Source organism: Rhinopithecus roxellana, chromosome 13, assembly GCF_007565055.1.
Source record: "Rhinopithecus roxellana isolate Shanxi Qingling chromosome 13, ASM756505v1, whole genome shotgun sequence".
NCBI lineage: Eukaryota > Metazoa > Chordata > Mammalia > Primates > Cercopithecidae > Rhinopithecus > Rhinopithecus roxellana.
In genome coordinates this window covers 82,639,845-82,661,301 of record NC_044561.1, presented here as the reverse complement: position 1 = coordinate 82,661,301, position 21,457 = coordinate 82,639,845, and the positions used below count along the sequence as shown (strand labels likewise).

General features: G+C 39.2%; 1 protein-coding gene across 9 annotated transcripts in view; it reads right to left on the bottom strand.

The window, feature by feature from the left end:
* Window positions 1–21,457, bottom strand: part of RALGAPA2 (Ral GTPase activating protein catalytic alpha subunit 2) — a 329,915-nt gene that overhangs the window by 197,391 nt on the left and 111,067 nt on the right. For all 9 annotated transcript variants that reach the window (XR_004052562.1, XM_030914155.1, XM_030914151.1 and 6 more), the window contains 4 exons: window positions 9,922–10,059; window positions 8,027–8,124; window positions 3,643–3,733; window positions 1,819–1,995 (listed from right to left, as the gene is read on the bottom strand). Coding sequence is in view for 8 of the 9 variants with exons in the window: in XM_030914155.1 (XP_030770015.1) it covers window positions 1,819–1,995; window positions 3,643–3,733; window positions 8,027–8,124; window positions 9,922–10,059 (504 nt within the window). In the remaining variant the exon portion in view is untranslated. The remainder of the gene's footprint in view (window positions 1–1,818; window positions 1,996–3,642; window positions 3,734–8,026; window positions 8,125–9,921; window positions 10,060–21,457) is intronic.

The following is a 21,457-nucleotide window of genomic DNA, read 5'->3' as shown; positions in this document are numbered from 1 at the left end:
ATACATAACCTGAAATGGGATCAAAACTAATCTTTCCAAAGAACAGACAAAAGAAGTAATCACCTAATTTTCTTCCCTTTCAATAAAAATAATTAAAACTAGTCCATGTTTAAGTAAATTCAACCTACTGAAGCTTCAGTTTTGCCTCCTATAGTATCACGATGATGAGTTTCTCTTGGATAATCTGTAAGGATTCTCAAGTAGGTCAAAGGGCTTTACAGTAATTTTAATTTTAATAGGAACACAGTGTAAAGGAGTAGACACAGCACTGCATGTTGAGTCAAAACCCTTTGAGAGTCAGTTTCATCTCTGGAACTCACACTCCAGCTTGATAACAATTTCCCTGGGTCTCAATTTCCCCATCTCTAAAACAGACATGATAAGCTTGGCCTGCTTCCCATACAGAATCAAAGAGAACGCCTCAAAATTCTTTGTAAATGTTAAATCTCATATCAATGAATAGTATTATTAGTCATTATTAGTCTATAAAGAATTTTATTAAATATCACCTTTATATGTTACTTTTATGAAGTTTTAATGATATTCTATCAAGAATTTCACAAATATCAGAGATGTTGGTTAAATTTTACAACACAGTGAAAACTAGTTTGCTTGGTTTGAAAAAAAATCCATTTAAGGTAAAATTTTAGCCTTTATGTTAATCATTTTAAAATGTATTTTGGCATTTTAATAACACTCTTTACTTAACATGTTACTTTGTGGTGGTCGTTTTCATACACGGTATCTGTGTGTGAACATGAACATGCAGCTAGGAAAGTCTTGGCTCTGGTCAGCCTTTCCCGCACTGATTCCTCAGAGCACGAGTCTCTCCTAACACTCCATAAAACAAAGCAAAACCAAACCCAGCTCCTCCATGGTCTCCCCGTTCTCATCAGACTGGTCATACAGGTGAGGGAACTTAGCCTTTGAGGTTCACTTACCCAGTGTCACACTGTGTGTGTGTGTGTAGCTAAAACTGCAGACTGCTCCACACACACTATTTTGTGCACCTGACTTAGATGTTCACTCATTTATTCTTCCAACAACCTTTATAAAGTAGGGGTTATTATCCCAAATTTAAAGACAAAGAAATAGAAGGACAGAGATTAAATAACTAGCTCAAGGTCACCCAGCAATTCCTCAGAAGTGCCTGGAAGCCAACCCAGAAAGTTTGGCTCTGAAGTCAAACAATCTGAGATTTAAAAAGTTGCAAAAAATACAGAATATGAAGTCATTACTTTTAAAGTTTAGAAACAAAACTAAATTATATATTGCTTGACACGCATGGTAAAACTATAAAGAAATCAAGGAAATTATTATAAAAACAAATTTGAGCTAGGGTCCCAGAATAATGGGAGAATGGGAGGGACTTGAGAAAGACCTCTAGGAGACCTCACTGGCTTGGGTGCCATGCTAGTTTTTAAGCTGGGTAGTAGACTCACTCGTGTTCACTTCATTACTGTTTCCCGTAACTTACATACTGTGTATGTTACAACTTACATTTTATGTACCAAATACTTTATTTAAAAATTTTAAAAAATTAATCAATAAGCTATCTAAACTCCTTGACTTATCCTGGATTTATAACATATATGAGTTGGAAAAATCACTCTTCTTTCTAGAGTAGAACAATTCAGTCAGGGATGGTAAAGGCTTAACATGAATACCATCACTTCCTCCTACGGTGGACAGTGGTCAGGAGCATGGTACACTTCCTCCTACAACTGTTTCAGAACCCTCTGTATACAGGACTCCAGGGATTCACAACTGATCTCCTAGCTGTTTGCACTAGTGCCCCTTTTCCAAAATGCAATTTACCTGTTAAATTCGAAGCATCAGTGGGACTCAGTTGTAACCAATGACGAGCATCCGCATCAGCCACAACATCTGTGGGAGTATTCAGCTCTGGGTCTTCCTCACAGGTCTGCCATGGGCCCATGGACAGCTCCGCCGCATTGATACAGCCCAGAGCTGTGTCACTGTTGGTACTTTCACCTGGTACAACGGAAGAACCAACGTTTAAGATAAAAAGTAGCTGAAAATCAGAATGTTCACAATTACTAATATGAAAGTAACCAAACAGCAGACACAGCAGGAATCATTCAGGTTCTTTGGCAGAACCTGCAGAACTTGAGAGGAGCTCATCAAGTGCCCATGTGGTCAAGAAAATTAATCTTCCAAATACAGGAGATAAATATCCATTATGAACACCACTATGTATCATTCAAGTGGCACTCTTCAATGTGTCTTCACTCAGTGCCCCCTATACCCAAACTACACCAAGTCCTAAAGTGTGCTGGGACTTACAAAATGAGGGTGGGTGGAGGAAGAAGATAATAACTGATCCACCACAAATGCAAGCTTACTCTACTGGGTAGAAGAGTCTAAAGATGCTGTATGCTCCAAGCCTGATGGGTAGACGTAGACCTAGGGTGACTCATTCAGGGTTATTTGGGGATATAGTGTCCCAATACAACAGATTTTTCTAGAACAGAAATTCTCCCCTTTAAACAGTAATAAGTTCTAATTTGTCATAATATAATAAGGCTGGGCTATGAAGACGTATGGAACTATTTAGTCTGACATAAAATGAACCTAGACAGTTCTGCTTCTCAAAGTCTCCTGTCTACTTCATAACAACTTTATGCATCTACATCTCTGTCTGCTCACCCTTATGGCTGCTCTCTGTATCTGCTCCTAACAGTCCCTTATCCTTGCTGTTTCTAATCTGCTGTCCTCTATTTACCCACAAAGAACTGAAAGTTGTCTCAGTAACCAGGTGACCAATGGTAGGTACCAAACTTCATCTCCCAAAGGGCTCTAAGCCAACAGAGTGAAGGTGGAACTCCTCTGCACCCATCAAGAACTGTTCTGAACTTGAGACATTGTTTACTATGCTACTTTGGCACTTGACTTCAGGAAAGCGGAGTACTAAGGCTGTGTTTTACAGTATATGATAATACGTCTCAGGATTCCAACCTCATTTCATTTCAAAGTATTTATCCCATTAACTTCAATGTACTTCTGATGCTTTTTGCTTCTAGCCTCTGGGAACTTTCTGGGGAAGATAATTTTTCTCTCTGGTCTATCTGCTCACTCGTGCCATCAGCCTCTGATGTACTACTCTCCTGGAGAAAGGCCCAGGGGTAGAAAGACAGGCCTCTCAAGATACAGGTGAATAGAACTGTTTTATTGTACGTATGGATGAACCTTTTGTCAATCCTGGGATTCCAGGAATAAGAAGGTTCCATTTCCCAACCATCTCTCTCAAATTGACAAGCTATTACTCAAGTTAGAAGGTAAAAAGTGGGAAGATGGCTTGAGCCCAGTCGTTTGAAACCAGCCTGGGCAACATGGTGAAACCTCATCTCTATAAAAAAAAAAACAACAGAAAAATTAGCCGAGTGCATTGGCATGTGCCTGTAGTCCCAGCTACTTAGGAGGCTTGGGTGGGAGGATCACCTGAGCCCGGGGAGGTTAAGGCTGCAGTGAGCCATGATTGTGCCAGAGCACTCCAGCCTGGGTGAAAGAGTGAGACTGTGTCAATAATAATAATAATAATAATAATAATAATAATATGTAAAAAGAAAATAGAACATATCAACTCTGTAGTCAGAGGAACAGACATTTCCTGGAACTTACTCTTCTGTCTCTCCCTACATTTTCCTTGTGTCTGCTGCAAATCATCTTTCAAATCCAATTCAGCAGGGCTGCTGCTTCTTCGAACTAAGATCTTCAGACAAAAAGAAATATTGCATTTACTACAGGAAAGTTTTCATTTTTATAACACTTAAGTTTCTAGCCCAAATTTCTAAAGAAAAAGAAACGAACAATAATAATAGCTAAATAAATTGATGTTTTCCATTTGAAGGATATGTTTTCACAAATTACTATATTTAACTTTATGTTACTCAAGATCTGAAACTTTTATTTATATCCTCTACTTTGTCAACTTACATCCAATTAAACTGATCTAAGAAGGAATGCCAAATTATATGGAAGAAATTTCTTTTAAAGTTCTATTTGTTCTTCTGGTCAAGCACACATATATAGTGAACAGAATGCTCTAGGAAGGCATAAGTTATGCACACAAATGGTAAGTGTGCTGGCAGGGGAGGCGCAAACTCCATCCAGAGCTCTAAAGGTTCATTCAGTGTCTTCCTAGTTAAGTGTGCCACAAACTCTCCTGAGCATTGCTTAACCTTGTATTAAACTCACAGGATTAAAAAAAATCAGGAGGCAATCTGTATCCTCTAAAAACTTATAATTTTCTTGGAGAGACAAAATATACACAAATTACACAAAATAATTATAATGTATATAAGCAAAATAAGCAAATAAATGGTCTCTGAAAGGTATACAGAATAAACTGTTGCCTTAATTGGCTCAGTTTTATAGGAGAGCTGTTCAAGATGGCAATGGACATGAAGTGGTAGAGGGAAGACAGAAGGGGATTCAAGGCAGGAAGTACTGGGTGGTAATCAGCAAGTTCTATGTACAGGAAGAGATGCTGGTTATACCAGGCCATGCAGGGCAGCCTGGTGAAGACGGACAAAAATAAGAAGAAATGCAGACCTTCTAAAAAGACACAGCTGCCTGTGGGCCTTGAACCTTAGGTTTAAGCGGGGAACAAGATGTAGAGTTAAAAAAAGGAATGCCCCACAAATGTTGACCATGGCAAAACTGGAAAAAAAATTAAAAGAAAAAATAATTATTAAGCTAAAAAAAAGAAGCAGGCTATGAATAAAATATTTAGAAGATTTAGAGGATTAACACTATATGAAAAAATTATTATACAGCCTTAAAGAAGAATGATATATCTAGTGTGTATATCTAGAGGGTATATCTAGAGGGTATATGTATCTAGTGATACATATCTAGAGGGTATACATATCCTCTAGCCATAGAAACAGATCCTACATAAAACTTTAGTTGCAATTTGGGGCTCCAAGGAAGTAAAAGAAACTTCCAAGAAATCTACCTTCAACCCTTAAAAGTGAGCAGAAACCAGGGCAGTGAAATGTGGCTACTGCAAGGGTAAATCCAATAGTACCACTGCCAGTGGCAAGAGGACCAAGACTCCAGGATTAAAGTAGCACTCCCCATGTGGTGCAAGAAACAAATGCAAACATGCTGTTGAAATGTCATCAATTTAGAAATCCACATTTTCTGCAGATTAAGATTAGCCAGCTAGGAACTCATAATAAAACATCATCAAATACTACAGAAAATAAATCACCATGTATAAGAGTCTCAGAAACAACAAATATCAGGGTTAGATCCCCCAAAGATTTCAGAAAATCAGATAAAAAATTCAGAATTGCAATTTGTAAACATTTTAAAGGAATAAAAGTTGGGAATCACAAAAACGAGTAAGCAACAAAAGATTATTAGAAATTACAAGATATGCTTGAAAAGTATAAACGTGAACTGTCAGAAACAAAAGGCATAACTGCTCAACTAAAAAACTCAATGGAAGTATTAAACAACAGAGTAAAGATACAGTTACTGAACTGATGAAAGACAGAGTTGATAAAATTATCCAGAAAACACTGAGCCAATGAGAATGGAAAATATAAAAATCATTTAAGAGACGAGGAAGACAGAATGGGAAAGTCTAATATATGTCCACCCAGAATTCCAGAAGGAAAGCAAAGAGAGAATATAAAAGAGGCAATATTTGCATTTCTTTTTTTTTTTTTAACCCCAGTGTCCCATGTAACAGGTGGAGATACCACTGAACCAATGAGGAAGAAATGAGACAATATATGCAGAAATGTCACCAAGAATTTTCCAGAAATGACAGAAGACGAGCACTTGCAGATGCATGGCACACAGCATATACCAAAAAGAACAAACAGATGAACCCAAAAGATTCCTGCACCTAAATATACTATAGTGAAATGGAAGGAAAAGGACAAACAAATAAACAAAAACAGCAAGGAACAATAACTAGACAGGACTGGATGGACAGAAGACTTCTCAGCAACAATGAAAGACAAAAGATTATAGAAAAATAACTTCCGTTAGAAGGAAAAGGGAGAAAGAGGTGGGAAAACTACATTAACTGAGATGTTGTGCTGTCTGAAAGACAAAGTAACCAAGAATCAAGATAAACACCAAAAGGAGGCCTTACATATCTCGGAAATAGCACATATGAAAGAGAGGTGGCATTTCAGATCAATAAAGAAAAATGAATTCAATAAATAGGACCTGACACAAGTAGTTACCTATGCAGAAAAAAAATGAAATTGGATCCCTACCTCCCTCCATAAACAGGAATCAATTCCAAACGGATAAAAGACTTAAATTTGTAGAGCAAACCTGACACATTTATAAATATAAGGTAATATTTTTATTCCTGTCTAGTTGAGACTTTTAAAAAATTCCGTAAGACCCCAACAATAAAAATGATAATAGAGAATATCAAAATGAAGAACTTCTGTTCATCAAAAGATACCATAGAGAAAGTAAAAATATAAACCATATATTGGAAGAAGATATTTGCTACAACATAAACAAAATAGGATCAGTACTCAGACTGTACAAAGAACTAGTAAATATAAATAAAGAGAAAAAAACAATAGAAAAACAACCGAAGACATCAGCAGGCATTTCACAGACGAAACAAAAATGGCCAATAAACACATAGGAAGATTTTTAACCTTATTAGTAGTCTAAGAAATACAAAATAAGACATCTTATTTTCACCCAGTTGACCAATAAAAATGAAAACATCTGATAATAGAACGTGTTGGCAAGAATGCAGATCAATGGGAGCTCTACACAATGCTGGCAAAAATATAAGTGATGCAATCACTTTAGAGAACAGGGGTTATCTTGTAAAGAAGAACATTCTTTTATTCTATAATTCATTAATTCTGTTCCTAGATAGTCATCATAGAGAAAACATTAAACATGCAGATACTGAAACACATACAAGAATGTACGTGGCTACAGTTTTCACAAAAACAAAAAGCTGGAAACAATCTAAATGTCAACCAACAAGAGAATGAAAAAATAAATTGTGGTCTACTTATAGTGGAATACCACATCACAGAAAACTTGATGAACTATTGCTACATGGCACAACGTGAATAAATCTTAAAAATATGTAACTGAGTAAACAAAGCAACAATACTTTATTAAAAAAATCAAAAGTAAGGAAAACTAAAGAATATCCTGTTTAGAGATACATACTTATACAGCAAAACTATAGAGCAAGGCAAGGGGATGATGAACACAAAGCCAAGATAAGGCCGCTGTCTGAGGGGAGACAGCAGAGAGAAGGAACAAGAAAGGAGCGTAGAAGCCAAAATGATCTGAAGCTGATGATGGGTTTCTGGGTATTTCTTTCATTGTTGAAAACAGAATATACAGATGTAAACTGGTACATGCCCTTTTTAAAAATAAAGAAAAAAGAAACTTAACATGGGTTATTGTCCAGTGGGAGGGCAGCAAGGAGAGGCCCTCCCTTTTTTATTGTGTATCTTTCTGTGATGTTTGAGTTTTCAAAGAATATATGCTACATTAAAAAAAAATGAATAGGGGTTAGCTACATGAATGAGTTATGGGCTTATGTTTTAATTTTCTTCTTTATACTTGATACATATTCATATAAATGCCATTTTATTTTATTTTATTTTTTTAAAGAAACCTAACATCTTTGTGAATACTCACTGATTCTAGTAACTCATGTCAGGTGGAGGCTACCTAAACTGATATCAGGAATGGGGAATCTGAAACGCAGGTTTAGCAGGCAAAGGCTTAAAAATATATAGTGCCATACACAGACCAGGTGTTGAACTCCATTTTCATGTTAATTTTTTTCCTATTTTTGTAATGTGACTGTAATTTTACATAGAAAGCAAGCAAAATCTTAAAAGATCTCAACATCATTTGGGCCTATAAACTGTCTAAACAGAAAAAATATTTTAATTATCACTGCCACCAATAAATTTACTTACTGAGCACTAATTAATGTTTATCTTTAATGACAAACTGAAATGGTTTGAAAATATCTTACCGTTATTCCTTCATGTTCTCTCTTCACATGTCCTTTATTCTCTTGAATAGGCTGAGGCTCTGAAGAACTCAAATTCTGTGTGTTTTCTGCCTTTTGACCTAGAAATGGTGGGGCAGGGGGTAGCGGAAATAGGTAGAAGGAATGTTTCAGATAATAAAACTGGAAAATGATTATATATATAGGTAACTATTAAATTTAAACATTCTAAGATATGTAAAAACAGGAGTTATGGACCTGGCAAAACAGCAGCCTATGGGTCAAGCCCACACTTTAGACCTGGTCTCTGGCCCACAGAGAGCTATGAAGAGAGTGGATTGATTACTGTTCACTGTGGCCAACAGGTTCACTTAGTGCATTTATGTTTGCACAGGGAAGGGCAACGAAACCCTTCCTGGGGTCTTGGGGAAGGTATCTCAGGGAAAGGGGCCTGTGTTGGCCAGGTGAACCAACAGGAAGAAGAGAGCAGTAAGGTGTCTCAAGCAGTAAGCTTGAGAATAAAGATTGACGAGAGCACAAATAACCAGTTTCAGTAATAAAAAAGGGGATATCACCACAAAGCCTGAAAACACTAAAGCTGATCATAAGAGGATTTTATGAATAATCTGGGACCAATAAATTTGAAAAAAAAATGAATAAGTTTCTAGAAAAACATAATTTATCAAAGTCAAAACAAGAAAAGGAAAATCTAAATCGTCCTGTAACTATTTTAACTTTTAAAATTTAACTTGACATATAAAAGTTGTATTAATGTAATGTGTATAACATGTTGTTTTGAAATGTGTGTATACACTGTGCAATGGCTAAATTAAGCTAATTAACATGTATCACATATTTTTTTGTGGTGAGAACACTAAAACTACTCAGCAATTTTCAAGAATACAATACACTGTTACAAATTATAGTCACCATATTGTACAACAGACCTCTTGAACTTATTCCTCCTCCATAATTGAAATTTTCTTAAAATTTAAATGATAATTTAAAACATTCCTACAAGAAAAATCCAGGCAACTGGTAGTTTCTACCAAATATGTATGAAAAAAAATAACAGTCTTATACAAAACCTTTCAAAAATCTTTCAGATAATACATTTTCTGAAGCTTTTTCTGTATTTTCTTATTTCCAGAGGATTTCTAAGAGAGAATAATTCTCTACTCATCTGATGAGACTAGCATGACCTTGACATTAAAAGATATGAGATAACTTGTTGATGCGTAGGGTTGATTTCTTAATTAATTCATGACACCAAAACAGAGTAACTATGTCCACTAGACACACTTTAAGCACACTCTTTCACTGACAAATCTATTATCCACTGTTTACAGGTCAAACCATCTGTCTCCTTGCTTTCCACACCCTGTTGCTGCTGCAAGTTGTTGGTGAAACTGTGTAGATTAATGCTATTAAAAGTTATTATTTTCAACCTCAGCAGAGTCGGTAAGCTGCTAATAAACTTTTTCGCAAGTCTGGTCAGCTTTCCATTCTCATTTTCAACTTTAACAGCTCTTCTCACAGCCCTTTCCCTACGTCCCTGCCCCCATCCTGCCTCCCTGCCTTCTATAATACCTAATTTGATGCCCTAACTTGACTTCATGTTGTAACAGTCTCTGTCTTCCTTCTACTCCAGCCACTTGGACTCCTGTCTAGTCCTCAAACATGCCAACCTTTAAAAAAGTGGGTATACATCTACACACAGACACATACAAATAATTTAGATAAACATGTTTAAATAGTGCAAATATTTCATTGACATAAATCACATCCTTCCAAATTAAAAAGGTAATTCCCTTGAAATAAATATATTTAGAATACACGTACAAAGCAATACTATATGCAGCTTTTATTCCTCTGCCAGAATTTATAGTTCTGTATTAATTACTGAATACACCACGTACCCTGAGAAGAATCTGAGCACAGCGGCTCAGGGATGTCGGAGGTGCTACTGCTCCGAAGGACCTGCTGCTGCTGTCCCACCGTGAGATAGACAGATCCGGCTGCAGATGCATTTTCTGACTGTTGACACTCCTCCACTTCTGTGAGCATTAACACAAAACATGCAAGGTTACAGTTCAAGATTTTAAAAAACACATTCACCACTTAAAACAACCGATTTAAAAAATAAAGTTTCAAATGCTTTTCACAAATAATTTATAGTCAGATAATCTGCATTTATACCATCAAGTTTCCTACACTTACTAACCCCTAATATTCTACTCCAAGAATACATTTTCCACTTAAGTTCTATAAAGTCTTCTATTTTTCAATCAAAGTAAAGGAAAAAAGCCACAATAATAAGTTAAGAACTGTAAAAGTGATTTGGAATTTCAGGGCCAGGCATGCCAAGGAAAGAGAGATCTAGGAGATGCACAGAATGAATAATGTACATTTGAGAAGAACAAAAAACCACACACACATACACACATACACACACACACCCTAAAGGAAGATGAAAGGAAACGTGGGAATTTCTACTGCATTATTCCTTTTTAATAGGTAAGTGCCCAACTGTCCAAAATAAAATGCTATAGTGATATAATGGCTTATTTCATCAAATGCAATGTTGAATTATTCTCTAAAGTACAGAATGATCCACAGGTATTTGTAGAAAAACAATATATAAGAGACATAAAATAGAAAACCATAGCTGGGTAGGGACCACAGGATAATCTCAGTATTATTACAAGCTATATTCCCCTAGAGAATGAGTTTCCCCTAGAGAATGAGTTCCCCCCAGCTCATTTCTAAACTGCACAGTACACTTTAATCTCTAAAGACCACCCAAGGCACTGGAATTATCACCCCATCCTCTCTGTCTAGAGTCACAGCTTCAGGGTTGCACCACCTTTTACATAGGTTGTTGTAACAGCCTGCTAACTAATCACTAATGACTGTCCCCCTCTTCTTACCACCTTCATATTTATCCTCTCCATGGTCCCTCTAAAATAAAGATCTGGCTGTGCCACTCCTCTTAAAACCCAACAAAGCCCTCTCTTGTTAGAGAGTTGTCAAACATGCTAGTCAGGGTGAATATGGGCTTTCCTTGATCTCATAGGACATACTGATCCACCTGCAAAGTACTCTAGCTCACTTTAGTCTCCAGTAGTACTAACCCAGTTGGAACCTGCTACTACTCTCTTCTTCCTGCTGTTCACTCCCCTATAATAAAGTCACAACTGCTCCCTCATCCCTCCTTGCCGTGCTGCCCTGGGAATATCCCCTACAGGACTTGCTCCCTGGCCCTGCATGTAAGCCCCATAGCTCTGTTTCTCACTAGATTCCACACTCACTGATGTAGTCATAAAACTTTACATCCACATAACTAGAATAAAGTATTTTCCAAAATTTTTCATCTGCTCATTACTACTACTAAGAAGAGGATGATCAAAACTCATCCTGTATTATCTTAACTGGCTGGGTCACCTGGTTTGTCACCTGAAATGGAAACTCACTGCCAATTGGCCACCCTCTGTATAATCCTTTAATCTAAGTCATAAGGCAAACTGATGGCTCACCTTACGCAAGAAGTATGTAGGAAGATTCTAAATTTAATACAGACAATTTCAACAAAGGGTTTCTGCTTTATTGTGTCTATCCAAGTGAAAATGCATTTTATAGTATGCTGACATGGTTACAAGACCTCCAAACTATGAAATTTGTGTGATCCTTCACTTACAAAAATTTATCAATTTACTTTTTTTTTAAGACAGTGCCTTGCTCTGTTGCCAGGCTGGAGTGCAGTGGTGTGATCACAGCTCACTGCACACTGGACCTCCCCTGGCTCAACTGATCCTCACACCTCACCCTCCTGAATACCTGGGAGTTCAGGTGCATGCCACTATACCCAAAAAATTTTTGTCTTTTCAGAGACGGGGTTTTGCCATGTTGCCTAGGCTGGTCTCAAGCAGTCTACCCACCTCAGCCTTCCAAAGTGCTGGGATTACAGGCATAGGCCATGGTGCCCAGCCCATAGTCTAACTTGAGATGCTGGTGGGAAACTGTGTCTGGAGTACAAGCAAAGATAGGCCAACGTAGCAAGAAAAGACAGATACGTTAAAGCCTCATGTTTCCCAGGTTGTCTTTGCCTTCCTCTTCTTTTGAACAGCCAAGTACTGTTCATTTTTCTATAGAGAAACACAAAGCGTATGTGCAAATTTTTAATCTACCTACACATCCCAAAGTATAGACTATGTCCTTCTCACAGATCTATTTCTAGTCCCTTCAGTCTTCAGCAACAGAAGCCAAATAACACCATAGGGGCAGCCCTTCCGGCTGTCTTCTCTAATTGTTTATTCTAATTATGCAAGATGTTGAAATCTTCTGGGAAGAGTTTATATTTGTTAATGAATCTACTGGTTAATCCAGTATCAGTAGGGGGAGCCCAAGAGCTTCCTAACTTTCTAAAATATAATTGGCAAATGCCATTTTTTATGGATAGTGGGAAGAGTTAGTCTCTGAAGCCTGATGCCAAAAATGGATAGATGTTGGTTTCTGGGCTATGAGCAGGAGCAAATAAGGGCTGAGCCAACACTGGCAGCATCTGCCTAAAGATAAAGAACATTGCCATCTGGTGGGATGAAATATAGCCACAGCACCATTGCTTCCAAATTAGAGTGTCCCCACTGGTCCTCAACACAGCAGACGGACGAAGAGCCTGCCACCACCAGCTGGTCTGCCTTCCCAACAGGCTGGCCTAGTGCAGCTTTTAAGGCTTTGTTTTTATAAAACTGTCAGGAGGGACTTATCAGATGGAGAAAGTCCAAGCCTTTAGGAATAGCAGTCAGTGGCAGGGCGGGAGCACTCCTGATTGAGTGGGAAGGAAGGGGAGAGCCATGATGCTTAAGTGTGCTGTTGTGTTGTAGGTGCCCTGAGCTACTCCTGTAGTTGACTATCAATTGAGACGGTGTAAAAAGAGAATTTTCAATTCTCCTTATCTCACAATTTAAACCCAATTTCCTGATTTGTAATGGTATATTTATTGGGATTTTCTCATACTTTATATTAAATACATGTTTTATATAAATGAACACATGAATGACAGAAACATTTTCTTTATACGATTTTTCCTTTTTAAATAGTTCTTGGGCTCCCTCTGCTGGCATTTTATTTAAGAAAGAGCAATTTATGTTAAAGCTGCTCTCATTCTATGGGGTCAGCTGTTAGCAGTTGCTCTTTCATAACGAATGAAAATCATTTTAACAGTGATATGCAAATACCAAAAGACAGGATTATCTGATACTTAAAATAGAGAAAGAATTATATCAGTTACATTAAAATTACATAATAAATCCTAGATCTATTTTTGAATGTCACACAATTTGTTTAAATCACTTCAAAGAGCTAAGTTCTTAGATTCACCAAATAAGGTACTCTCTCTAAAGCCTAGCTAGTCCCAACTGCCCAGATTTTAAAAGCACTAACTTTCTCATCTCTTGACAGTGTAAGTTACACAATACCATTACTAAACTATTTCTTTTCTTTTTTGAGATGGAGTTTCGCTCTGTCGCCCAGGCTGGAGTGCAGTGGCATGATCTCGGCTCACTGCAAGCTCCGTCTCCTGAGTTCATGGCATTCTCCTGCCTCAGCCTCCCGAGTAGCTGGGACTACAGGCACATGCCCGGCTAATTTTTTGTATTTTTAGTAGAGATGGGGTTTCACCATGTTAGCCAAGATGGTCTCAATCTCCTGACCTCATGATCCGCCTGCCTGGGCCTCCCAAAGTGTTGGGATTACAGGCGTGAGCCACTGCGCCCAGCCTAAACTATCACTTTCTAAAGCTCCATGCAAATCACCTGAAAACGATCAAATAAGGATTACTAAATTTCAGTTTTTTTCCACTGAGAAAGGCAGTGTGATCAAATTAAATTAAGTGTGTAAGCTCTTCAGTAACTTCTATTTTTTTCCAGATCTCTGACTATGTTTTCATAGCAATTTCACTCACTTTTTAAGGCTTCATTAATCAGTCTTGCATTTAGTAAGTGCAGTGAGGCTCATTCTTCAAGAACCAAAATTCTGAGTTCCATTTATCCCTTGTACAAGGTTGCATAAGCAAAATAAATATAATTTCCTAATTTTGAAAACACCATGAATGATACCAATCTGATCCTATAAAAAGCACAGGAAATGCATATCAACTCAGCATCTTGAGGTTTCCCACAAGATCAAACTTCCCATGGGTAAATCAGACCAGGTCCTGATAACAAAGCACTTCCTAGAAGCACACAAACCAGATGCCGAAGGAGCGAGGCAAGGTTCGCCATACCATTCCAATATGTTTTATTAGAATAAGGGGAGATTGTTGATTACATTACTCTCATTACAGTACTCTCATTACAACTATTACAATATTCCTTGAAGAAAAATAACATCTACCATCTGTATGGCCTGTTAAGTGCTACAGATTGATAAACGTTTCAACCTAAAAAGCAGTTAAAATTGTAGAACAGACAGAACGTGGTGGCTCACGTCTGTAATCCCAGCACTTTGGGAGGCCGAGGCGGGCAGATCATGAGGTTAGGAGTTCAAGACCAGCCTGGTCAACATGGTGAAACCCTATCTCTATTAAAAATACAAAAAGTTAGCTGTGCATGGCGTGCCCATAATCCCAGCTACTTGGGAGGCTGAAGCAGGAGAAATGCTTGAACCAGGACCCAGGAGGTGGAGGTTGCAGTGGGCCAACATCGCACCACTGCACTCCAGCCTGAGGTATAGAGCAAGACTCCATCTCAAAAAAAAAAAAAAAAAAAAAAAAAAAAAAATTACAGAACAGCTGGAAAGAACTGTTCTCACCGGGGGGGGGGGGGGGGGGGGGGGGGGGGAATCACAAAAAGTGCCAGTCCTACCTCCCCAACTGTGTTTCTTTATGTAGCTATTCATGTTAATGGAAACAGGTGGTTGTGACTCCAAAATACAAACATCACTTCTTCCTCCCAGAATACAAACAACCCACCCAAAATTCTGCTGCCGCTGCCAAATACAGTCCCAAAAAGATCAGAAAAAGATACAATCTTAGCTAAAAGTAAGTAATTGTCTATTGCTTATATTATTAAAACAATTTTGGTGGATTGACTAGTCACATAGATTAGAAACAAAAACAAAAAAAGTTAACTTAAATGTAAACAAAATTAGCAATCATTGATAGGGTAAAGAACTTGTGGCCAGAAAGTAAAATTAAGTGTTACATTATCTAGCAGTAGGTTGGTGGGATATGCCTACACACTAGGATTTAAATTGGAGGGCAAATTCAATACTCTAAAGTGCCAACCAGCGGAGAATATACAATCTGCCCTTGGGTCAGTCTCTGGATAGGACAGTCATAAAGGACAATGGCATCATTTTAAGTAGTAAAGAACGAATGGCATCAGGCTAAGAAGCTCACTATCATAGTTGTCAGGTGAAAAAGAGAATGGCAGGTTGTTCTCAAAGTCACTGTACTCTGAAGTTCTTTTACCCTTTGTGCTACAAAATCAAGAACAAAGATGGCAAAGGCAGGAAAACTTAGACCAAGTCCAGGCCACTTGATTTCACTTTAACTTAGGATTTCTCAGCCTTGGCAGTGCTGGTATTTTGGACCAGACAATTCTTCATTTGGGAGCTGTCCTGTGCATTGCAAGCTATTCAGCAGCATCCCTGACTTCCACCCACAAGCTGCCACTAGCACTGTCCCACATGTGACAATTAAAAATGTCTCCCGGAGGGGGCGGAGCAAGATGGCCGAATAGGAACAACTCCAGTCTCCAACTCCCAGCGCGAGCGACACAGAAGACCGGTGATTTCTGCATTTTCAACTGAGGTACTGGGGTCATCTCACTAGGGAGTGCCGGACAATCGGTGCTGGTCAGCTGCTGCAGCCTGACCAGCGAGAGCTGAAGCAGGGCGAGGCATCGCCTCACCTGGAAGCGCAAGGGGGAAGGGGATCCGTTTTCCTAGCCAGGGGAACTGAGACACACAACACCTGGAAAATCGGGTAACTCCCACCCCAATACTGCGCTGTAAGCATACAGGCATTCCAGGAGAATATATCCCACACCTGGCCGGGAGGGTCCCACGCCCACGAAGCCTCCCTCACTGCTAACACAGCAGTCTGCCGCGATCTATCCGCAAGGCAGCAGCGAGGCTGGGGGAGGGGCGCCCGCCATTGCTGAGGCTTAAGTAGGTAAACAAAGCCGCTGGGAAGCTCGAACTGGGTGGAGCTCACAGCAGCTCAAGGAAGCCTGCCTGTCTCTGTAGTCTCCACCTCTGGGGACAGCGCACAGCTGAAGACCAACAGGGGAAGTAGCGGGAGCCGGTGCAGACGCGAACGACTCTGTCTGACAGCTTTGGGGAGAGCCGCGGATCTCCCAACGCGGAGGTTGAGATCTGAGAACGGACAGACTGCCTGCTCAGGTGTGTCCCTGACCCCTGAGTAGCCTAGCTGGGAGAAATCCCCCACTAGGGGCAGTCTGACACCCCACACCTCACAGGGTGGAGTACACCCCTGAGAGGACACTTCCAAAGGAAGAATCAGACAGGTACACTCGCTGTTCAGCAATATTCTATCTTCGGCAACCTCTGCTGCTGATACCCAGGCAAACAGGGTCTGGAGTGGACCTTAAGCAATCTCCAACAGACCAACAGAGAGTCCTTCTGACTGTCAGAAGGAAAACTATCAAACAGGAAGGACACCTATACCAAAACCCCATCAGTTCGTCACCACCATCAAAGACCAGAGACAGATAAAACCACAAAGATGGGGAAGAAGCAGGGCAGAAAAGCTGGAAATTCAAAAAATAAGAGCGCATCTCCCCCTGCAAAGGAGCGCAGCCCATCACCAGCAACGGATCAAAGCTGGTCAGAGAATGACTTGGACGAGAGGAGAGAAGAAGGCTTCAGTCCATCAAACTTATCAGAGCTAAAGGAGGAATTACGTACCCAGCGCAAAGAAACTAAAAATCTTGAAAAAAGAGTGGAAGAACTGACAGCTAGACTCATTAATGCAGAGAAGATCATAAACGAAATGACAGAGATGAAAACCATGACACGAGAAATACGTGACAAATGCACAAGCTTCAGTAACCGACTCGATCAACTGGAAGAAAGAGTATCAGCGATTGAAGATCAAATGAATGAAATGAAGCGAGAAGAGAAACCAAAAGAAAAAAGAAGAAAAAGAAATGAGCAAAGCCTGCAAGAAGTATGGGATTACGTAAAAAGACCAAATCTACGTCTGATTGGGGTGCCTGAAAGTGAGGGGGAAAATGGAACCAAGTTGGAAAACACTCTTCAGGATATCATCCAGGAGAACTTCCCCAACCTAGTAGGGCAGGCCAACATTCAAATTCAGGAAATACAGAGAACGCCACAAAGATACTCCTCCAGAAGAGCAACTCCAAGACACATAATTGCCAGATTCACCAAAGTTGAAATGAAGGAAAAAATCTTAAGGGCAGCCAGAGAGAAAGGTCGGGTCACCCACAAAGGGAAGCCCATCAGACTAACAGCAGATCTCTCGGCAGAAACTCTACAAGCCAGAAGAGAGTGGGGGCCAATATTCAACGTTCTTAAAGAAAAGAATTTTAAACCCAGAATTTCATATCCAGCCAAACTAAGTTTCATAAGTGAAGGAGAAATAAAATCCTTTACAGATAAGCAAATGCTTAGAGATTTTGTCACCACCAGGCCTGCCTTACAAGAGACCCTGAAGGAAGCCCTAAACATGGAAAGGAACAACCGGTACCAGCCATCGCAAAAACTTGGCAAAATGTAAAGACCATCGAGGCTAGGAAGAAACTGCATCAACTAACGAGCAAAATAACCAGTTAATATCATAATGGCAGGATCAAGTTCACACATAACAATATTAACCTTAAATGTTAATGGACTAAATGCTCCAATTAAAAGACACAGACTGGCAAACTGGATAAAGAGTCAAGACCCATCAGTCTGCTGTATTCAGGAGACCCATCTCACATGCAGAGACATACATAGGCTCAAAATAAAGGGATGGAGGAAGATCTACCAAGCAAATGGAGAACAAAAAAAAGCAGGGGTTGCAATCCTAGTCTCTGATAAAACAGACTTTAAACCATCAAAGATCAAAAGAGACAAAGAAGGCCATTACATAATGGTAAAGGGATCAATTCAACAGGAAGAGCTAACTCTCCTAAATATATATGCACCCAATACAGGAGCACCCAGATTCATAAAGCAAGTCCTTAGAGACTTACAAAGAGACTTAGACTCCCATACAATAATAATGGGAGACTTCAACACTCCGCTGTCAACATTAGACAGATCAACGAGACAGAAAGTTAACAAGGATATCCAGGAATTGAACTCATCTCTGCACCAAGCGGACCTAATAGACATCTATAGAACTCTCCACCCCAAATCAACAGAATATACATTCTTCTCAGCACCACATCGCACTTATTCCAAAATTGACCACATAATTGGAAGTAAAGTACTCCTCAGCAAATGTAAAAGAACAGAAATTATAACAAACTGTCTCTCAGACCACAGTGCAATCAAACTAGAACTCAGGACTAAGAAACTCAATCAAAACCGCTCAACTACATGGAAACTGAACAACCTGCTCCTGAATGACTACTGGGTACATAACGAAATGAAAGCGGAAATAAAGATGTTCTTTGAAACCAATGAGAACAAAGATACAACATACCAGAATCTCTGGGACACATTTAAAGCAGTGTGTAGAGGGAAATTTATAGCACTAAATGCCCACAAGAGAAAGCAGGAAAGATCTAAAATTGACACTCTAACATCACAATTAAAAGAACTAGAGAGGCAAGAGCAATCACATTCAAAAGCTAGCAGAAGGCAAGAAATAACTAAGATCAGAGCAGAACTGAAGGAGATAGAGACACAAAAAACCCTCCAAAAAATCAATGAATCCAGGAGTTGGTTTTTTGAAAAGATCAACAAAATTGACAGACCGCTAGCAAGGCTAATAAAGAAAAAAAGAGAGAGGAATCAAATAGATGCAATAAAAAATGATAAAGGGGATATCACCACTGACCCCACAGAAATACAAACTACCATCAGAGAATACTATAAACGCCTCTACGCAAATCAACTAGAAAATCTAGAAGAAATGGATAATTTCCTGGACACTTACACTCTCCCAAGGCTAAACCAGGAAGAAGTTGAATCCCTTAATAGACCAATAGCAGGCTCTGAAATTGAGGCAACAATTAATAGCCTACCCACCAAAAAAAGTCCAGGACCAGATGGATTCACAGCTGAATTCTACCAGAGGTACAAGGAGGAGCTGGTACCATTCCTTCTGAAACTATTCCAATCAATAGAAAAAGAGGGAATCCTCCCTAACTCATTTTATGAGGCCAACATCATCCTCATACCAAAGCCTGGCAGAGACACAACAAAAAAAGAGAATTTTAGACCAATATCCCTGATGAACATTGATGCAAAAATCCTCAATAAAATACTGGCGAACCGGATTCAGCAGCACATCAAAAAGCTTATCCACCATGATCAAGTGGGCTTCATCCCTGGGATGCAAGGCTGGTTCAACATTCGCAAATCAATAAACGTAATCCAGCATATAAACAGAACCAAAGACAAGAACCACATGATTGTCTCAATAGATGCAGAAAAGGCTTTTGACAAAATTCAACAGCCCTTCATGCTAAAAACGCTCAATAAATTCGGTATTGATGGAACGTACCTCAAAATAATAAGAGCTATTTATGACAAACCCACAGCTAATATCATACTGAATGGGCAAAAACTGGAAAAATTCCCTTTGAAAACTGGCACAAGACAGGGATGCCCTCTCTCACCACTCCTATTCAACATAGTGTTGGAAGTTCTGGCTAGGGCAATCAGGCAAGAGAAAGAAATCAAGGGTATCCAGTTAGGAAAAGAAGAAGTCAAATTGTCCCTGTTTGCAGATGACATGATTGTATATTTAGAAAACCCCATCGTCTCAGCCCAAAATCTCCTTAAGCTGATCAGCAACTTCAGCAAAGTCTCAGGATACAAAATTAATGTGCAAAAATCACAAGCATTCTTATACACCAGCAACAGACAAGCAGAGAGCCAAATCAGGAATGAACTTCCATTCACAATTGCCTCAAAGAGAATAAAATACCTAGGAATCCAGCTTACAAGGGATGTAAAGGACCTCTTCAAGGAGAACTACAAACCACTGCTCAGTGAAATCAAAGAGGACACAAACAAATGGAAGAACATACCATGCTCATGGATAGGAAGAATCAATATCGTGAAAATGGCCATACTCCCCAAGGTTATTTATAGATTCAATGCCATCCCCATCAAGCTACCAATGACTTTCTTCACAGAATTGGAAAAAACTGCTTTAAAGTTCATATGGAACCAAAAAAGAGCCCGCATTGCCAAGACAATCCTCAGTCAAAAGGACAAAGCTGGAGGCGTCACGCTACCTGACTTCAAACTATACTACAAGGCTACAGTAACCAAAACAGCATGGTACTGGTACCAAAACAGAGATATAGACCAATGGAACAGAACAGAGTCCTCAGAAATAATACCGCACATCTACAGCCATCTGATCTTTGACAAACCTGAGAGAAACAAGAAATGGGGAAAGGATTCCCTATTTAATAAATGGTGCTGGGAAAATTGGCTAGCCATAAGTAGAAAGCTGAAACTGGATCCTTTCCTTACCCCTTATACGAAGATTAATTCAAGATGGATTAGAGACTTAAATGTTAGACCTAATACCATAAAAACCCTAGAAGAAAATCTAGGTAGTACCATTCAGGACATAGGCATGGGCAAGGACTTCATGTCTAAAACACCAAAAGCAACGGCAGCAAAAGCCAAAATTGACAAATGGGATCTAATTAAACTAAAGAGCTTTTGCACAGCAAAAGAAACTACCATCAGAGTGAACAGGCAACCTACAGAATGGGAGAAAATTTTTGCAACCTACTCATCTGACAAAGGGCTAATATCCAGAATCTACAAAGAACTCAAACAAATATACGAGAAAAAAACAAACAACCCCATCAAAAAGTGGGGAAAGGATATGAACAGACATTTCTCAAAAGAAGATATTCATACAGCCAACAGACACATGAAAAAATGCTCATCATCACTGGCCATCAGAGAAATGCAAATCAAAACCACAATGAGATACCATCTCACACCAGTTAGAATGGCAATCATTAAGAAGTCAGGAAACAACAGGTGTTGGAGAGGATGTGGAGAAATAGGAACACTTTTACACTGTTGGTGGGATTGTAAACTAGTTCAACCATTATGGAAAACAGTATGGCAATTCCTCAAGGATCTAGAACTAGATGTACCATATGACCCAGCCATCCCACTACTGGGTATATACCCAAAGGATTATAAATTAGTCTACTACAAAGACACATGCACACGTATGTTTATTGCGGCACTATTCACAATAGCAAAGACTTGGAA